We start from the raw sequence: 6,295 nt of genomic DNA, 5'->3' as shown, positions 1-6,295 counted from the left end.
GAGGGGGGCCTAAGGTCAGGGTGTCCCCCTCCCCCCTTCTCCTGCACCCCACTTACCCCATCTTCCATAGAGCAGGGGAGACACACAGATGGAGGGAGCGGCTGCCTTAAATCAGCTTGCTGATCTAATTAACAAGGCAGTGTATTTCTGACCCCACTCTGCATACTTAAAGGGGAAATGCGCATCTCTGTCTCTCAAACACACACAGGGTGTATGTCTCTGTCTCTGTCTGCCCTCCCTCCTTTCCTGCTGCCTTGTAGAATGTGAGTGTTAACCCTTGAGGGCTCAGCCAACTGCTAGTTCATCATTTAGCAGTAAGGCTTTCCCTGGGCAATATCCCACCCTCTGACTCCTCCACCTCAACCAAGCTTCACAATCATCATCACTGTGTATCAGTATTAAACTGTTTGTTTAAAACTTATACTGTGTGTGTGTGGTCTTTTGTCTGGTGAAAAAAATTTCCCTGGAACCTAACCCCCCCATTTACATTAAGTCTTATGGGGAAATTGGATTTGCTTAACAACGTTTCGCTTAAAGTCGCATTTTTCAGGAACATAACTACAATGTTAAGTGAGGAGCTCCTGTACTGAATCCTTTCAGATGGCAGCTATCAAATTATTCTTTCATAAGTGGTTTATAATACATGTAGAAAGCAGCTTAATTTGCTTATAGATGCTGTGCATTATGGTGCACATAGCCTGTCTCCGAATCCGGAGCATGTCACTTAACCTTGGCATCAGGGTAGTTTCCTTCTTTTCATCTTCAGGTGAGTACAATAATTAACTGTGTCTTAAAGCAAAAAGTCACAGCGTGCAGTATATTCACTGCAATATGCACTATGTGCTGTCTAAATTATCTTGACAAGGGAAGTACATAGTTGTTTAACTCTGTAAAGTGCCTTGACCATTAGTCAAACAGTTTGAAATACACTTGTTGCATTCAATAAAATAGCATGGCTTCTGACATCTTGAGACATTCAAGGAGTTAAGTTACTATGCACCACACTCTATGAAGTTTAGCTATCTGCAGAATGCAGCTCAAACAAACAGCACTGCTTTCTCTAACCATGGTATACATTCCTGGAACACCACAATGAGGGGGGTCTACAATACCTTCTTCCTATCTTTTCCACATGCTGCAGTAAACAGCTGTACAGGTCATTGCTCTTGCGGTTCACTTCAGCAAGTAGCTCGCCAAAATATCTGGAGTCCAGCTGGTCATTAGCTTCTTGAAGACACTGTACCTGGAGAGGAAAATTTTTTTTAATCAAGGTTAACAAGAAAGACTGCTTTTTTTAAGGTGACAACCATGGGAGTGGAACCCAGAGACAGGGTTGGGCCTGTAACTTGAAAGGGATAAACTTGGGGGGACTGAAAAAAGTGTCTCAGAAGAGGCAGCTTACCCAGGGACCATGACAGAGGGAGGGGGAAGTAATCTGCCCAATTTCCCCCTAGTTGGCAGCACAGGATCCATAAAGAAGCAGAAAGCTGTGAGATTTCAACTTAGGCTTGCAGTCCCTTTAAGGATCTTTACTAGCGTACAACAGATCCTTTCACTGCTTAGCTATCTGGGTAGGATAAACTGAACAGCGTCTTGCCCAGCATTCTCCCCAAGGCACTTGTCGCAGGCACTCTGAAAAGGCAGAACAGACACTCTGCTTCTAGGAAGATGGGCTTGAATGGCTGCATAAAGCTGAAGTTGGCTTTAAGCAGCTGTTTCTAGGAGAAAGAATCCCCTCAAAATACAAGGCAGCCTCTGTAATTGTGGAATTTGGAACACACTCAGGATGGGATTCACAAGGGAGATTCAGGCTGAGCGTTACAGCAAATAACTTTTAGGTGCGCTGCTGCCAAGTGGAATTCACAACCCCAAAGACAGGCACCAAGGCTCTGGAGACAGGTGTCCCAGAATGGGATTCTCACAAGCCAGTAAGCTGAGTGGGGAGCCACCTAGGCTAGCCAACAGGAAATGCTGAGAGGGATGTGGGCTGATCCTCGCCCCTCAAATGAAAGTAGACACTTCCCTTCACTCAGGATTCATAGCGGTTAACCCTCTCCTGGAGTTAGGCAGCTAAGCCAGGTCAGCTGTTTTCAAGAAAAATGATGGTGGTGGCACTTATGCTCCCCTTACAACCTTTAGGCCAGAGGTTAGCGCACTCCTGGGGATGTGGGACATCCAGGTTCACCTCCTCCTCTGCCTGATGTGGAGCTGCGATTAAAAACCCAGGTCCTCCACGGCCCAGGTGAATGCCCCCACCAGTGGGCTAGAGACTAGTCTCTCTTTCGCCCAGCCCTGAGTGAACATTCTAGCCCCTGGACTAAAAGTCATAAGGAGGGGGGATGGCACCATCACTTCCTCCTCCAGTTGTGTTTTGTGTTTGGCTTGATCTGGCCAATAGGTTCTAAGGCTGCCTCTGAGCATGTCTACCAGTTTTAGGGTGACCAGATATCAAGATTTTATAGGGACAGTCCCAATATTCAGGGCCTTGTCTTATACAGACACCTATTAACTCCCCAACCCCATCCTGATTTTTCACACTTGCTGTCTGGTCACCCTAACCAGTTTGTGCCCCACAAGTGAGACAGTCTGGGGAATGCCTATGGTGAACCCTGCTTGGAGCTGCTCAGTTGCGTCAGGACCGAGGAAACCGAGCAGATGCCCAACAGCAGAAATTTAGGGCCTAGCAGACTTCACCCATGGAAACTTAAGCACCTACAGGGATAGGTGGCAGCAGCATAGGAATTTTGTGAATCTGAATTTTGGACTTAGATGCCTGAATCACCCCTTCAGGACCTCAACGCACTATGTAGTCACAGACAATTCAAATTCAACAGCCCAGTGGGAGTAGGGGAGAGAAAAATTATTGGAAAAAAAACTTTTCAGCATTCATTTGGGGCAGGGGAAACCACACCAAAAAAAAAAATATCACTGAATGAATAAAAAAATAAAAACTGTTGATGACTTCCAGATTTTCTTAATGATTTTTGCTTCCACTGTATTGTGTATGGAAATGTCTTTCAAGTATCCATAGCTACACTAACTCAAATCATGCATTCTAACACACACATGGACATTCTGGAAGATATGCTTTAAGGATTATAGGTTCAGGACCCTTCATCAAGCAAATTAAACTGCAATTTAGATGGAGAATGATAGAACCAGGATCTCAAATAAGATCACTTATTCCGTCACTGTGGTTTAAAATACACTTGCAATCTGGAGAAAGAGGAAGCTAGTGGTGCTAACGTATGGAGAAGTGGAACAAAAGGAAGGATCCACCAAAGTAAGCTCTAAACAACAAACAAGTAAACAAAACAAGAATGATATACAACAGACTAGCACTCTAAGAGCACAAAGGAACAGGAGTTCTGACTCAGGCCATGCGGCAGTAAGAAGGAACTGGAGAGGTGTTGACCCGCACAGCCTCTTATAACCTCTGCTGACACACATACAGGCCAATGGACACTGCTAAGAAAACCTGGCGGGAATGTGCACCCACAATCGGAATACTTATAGGGACCACCATTCAAAGAAGAACCTCCTTTTCTTTACTGCAGAATTTAGTACACATGACTACAGTCACCTAGACTGAGGCTGGTTTCCATAGACATCTTTCATTTATTCTGTGGAGCAACCAAATAACGTTTTTGAGTGCAGCAGCATTGCAAAAGCAGTCTTAATTGAATGATACCTCAGCATTCCATAATGTCTTCCTAAGCACAAATGAACTGTGTCTCAACCTCAGAGATGCGGGTTTCTTTTTACATACACACAAATATTAACCTTAACGTGCTATGAAAAAACTTCTCTAACTTTTCAAAAATTCTCCATATGTTCTATTTCACTCATTACAATTGGCATGCTCCTATTTAACTCTATATACAAAAGCACAGCACGTTGAAACGGAAGTGGGAGGATCTGGAGGAGTAGGAGTGAAGGCACCAGTGGCTAGGGACAGGTAAATTCTCTCTAAAGCTGCAGATTAACAAGCAAGGGTTGACTTTCATTACTGTCCTAAAGAACTGTTTCATTTCCTGTATAATTCTAGTGAAAAACATGAGTCACCAGAATAAACTTCTTCCTTTTAAGTTTATCTCCCTCCCCTTGCTTTATCTGTTCCACACATCTTTGTCATGTTCCCTGCTCTTATATAATTTGTACTCTTTTTTTCCCTACTCACCTTGAAGTTGCCTGAGCCACTTATCTGTTCTTGTTGAAGTACTAATGCTGACTATGCATTATCATCACAGAATAAAACTATTATTATGTAATAGACCATTAAAACTAATTTTAATACCTACAAGAATATGTTAAAATCACTTTAAACTGGACATTTAAAATGAAATCAATGAAGGAGATTAAGAATGCAGGGAGTCACTCCATCCTTACTTCCTTAAATTCAGCCTTGGAATTATAAGCAACTGAGAACAAAGAGCACTCTTACAGCCCAGAAGGTAATAAAATGTCTTGCCACACAACAGGTGTTGGCCTACTTAAGCAGCCCTGGAGACCATTCAAACAAGGACTATTGCTCTTTTTTCTTTACAGTAAAATGAGTTAAAATATACTGACCTTGTGTGACTAAGATTGTGGTGCATTTTTAGGTTCTAAAAGTGAAAATCGGATTAAAAATTACTGAATGTTAGTTCTTTTCTTAAAACCGAGTAGGATCTCTATTGGATCACTACTAGAATGCATCTTGCCTTTTCGTTTTGTGGCTAGTTATTTCTTCTCATTTCAGCTTTCTGTTAACTAAAGCTCAAAAATCACACAAAGAACATCTGAGAATTTAACACCTATGCTGCATCAATGAATTGATTATGTTGAATCAAGATGTATAATATTGCATTAGAACTCCCTGAGTCCTGCCAGCAACGATACAGAAGCAGGAAGCCTGCCAAACAGTCAGTGGGGCAACTGGACAATCAAGGTGCTAAAGGAGCACTCAAGGAAGACCATTCTGGAGAAGCTAAATGAATTCTTCACATCTGTCTTCACTGCAAAGGATACAAGGGAGATTCCCACACCAGTGTTATTCTTTTTGATAACAAATCTGAGGAACTGTCCTAGATGGGGATGTTGATAGAGGTGGTTTTGAAACAAATTGATAAACCAGTAATAAGTCACTAGGACCAGATGATATTCACCAAAGAGTTATGAAGGAACTCAAATATGAAATCACAGAACTACTAAATGTGGTATGTAACCTACCCCTTAAATCAGCCCCTGTACCAGATGCCTGGAGGATAGTTAATGTAATGCTGACTTTTAAAAAAGGTTCCAGCGGTGATCCTAGCAACTACAGGTTGGTACGCCTAACTTCAATACCAGGCAAATTGGCTGAAACTATAGTAAATAACAGAATTATCAGACACATAGATGAACATGATACGTTGGGGCAAGAGTCAACACAGCTTTTGTAAAGGGAAATCATACCTGGCCAATCTATTAGAATTCTTTGATGGGGCCAACAAATGTGGGCAAGGATGATCCAATGGATATATAGTGTACTTGGATTTTCAGAAAGCCTTTGACAATGTCCCACCAAAGGCTCTTAAGCAAGGTAAGCAATCATGGGATAAGAGGGAAGGTCCTCTCATGGATCAGTAACTGATTAAAAGATAGAAAAAAAAGGATAGGAATAAATGATCAGTTTTCAGAGTGGAGAGAGGTAAATAGTGGGAGCCCCCCAAGGATGTGTACTGGGACCAATGCTGTTCAACATATTCACAAATTATCTGGAAAAGGGGGTAAACAGTGAGGTGGCAAAGTTACTTGATATAGTTAAGTCCGAAGCTGACTGCAAAGAGTTACAAAGGGATCTCACAAAATTTGGTGACTGGGCAACAAAATGGCAGATGAAAGTCAGTGCTGATAAATGCAAAGTAATGCACATTGGAAAACATAATCCCAATTATACATATGATACATAAAATGAGGGGGTCTAAATTAGCTGTTACCATTCAAGAAAGAAATCATGCAGTTTCTCTAGATAGTGCTCTGAAAACATCGGCTCAGTGTGCAACAGCAATCTAAAAAAGGTGGAGTTTGGTGAAGACCGAGAGCCAGTATTTACACTGGGTTATACTAGTCTTTGGCCTTTACTGATTTTTCTCTGATTACTATTATATGTTGCTATGTTTTCTTTGTACCCTGTGCTCACTTACGGTTCGTATGGTAGTTCTGTAAGGGCCAAACCCTGGTCATGTTAAAATCAACTAGTGCTTTGCCACTAATTTTAGTAGGATAAGGGTTTGGGCATAAATGAATAAAATGTAATGTACTTTGCCTGTTG

General features: G+C 42.0%; 1 protein-coding gene across 1 annotated transcript in view; it reads right to left on the bottom strand.

Moving 5' to 3' along the window:
• The window catches only part of POF1B (POF1B actin binding protein), a 47,150-nt gene that overhangs the window by 15,850 nt on the left and 25,005 nt on the right, over positions 1 to 6,295 (bottom strand). Inside the window, exon 4 of the mRNA XM_073360894.2 lies at positions 1,113 to 1,243. Coding sequence (XP_073216995.1) covers positions 1,113 to 1,243 — 131 coding nt within the window. The remainder of the gene's footprint in view (positions 1 to 1,112; positions 1,244 to 6,295) is intronic.

Source organism: Lepidochelys kempii, chromosome 9, assembly GCF_965140285.1.
Source record: "Lepidochelys kempii isolate rLepKem1 chromosome 9, rLepKem1.hap1, whole genome shotgun sequence".
NCBI classification, from domain to species: domain Eukaryota; kingdom Metazoa; phylum Chordata; order Testudines; family Cheloniidae; genus Lepidochelys; species Lepidochelys kempii.
Note: the sequence above shows the minus strand (reverse complement) of the source record. Positions and strands in the feature narration are given on the sequence as shown.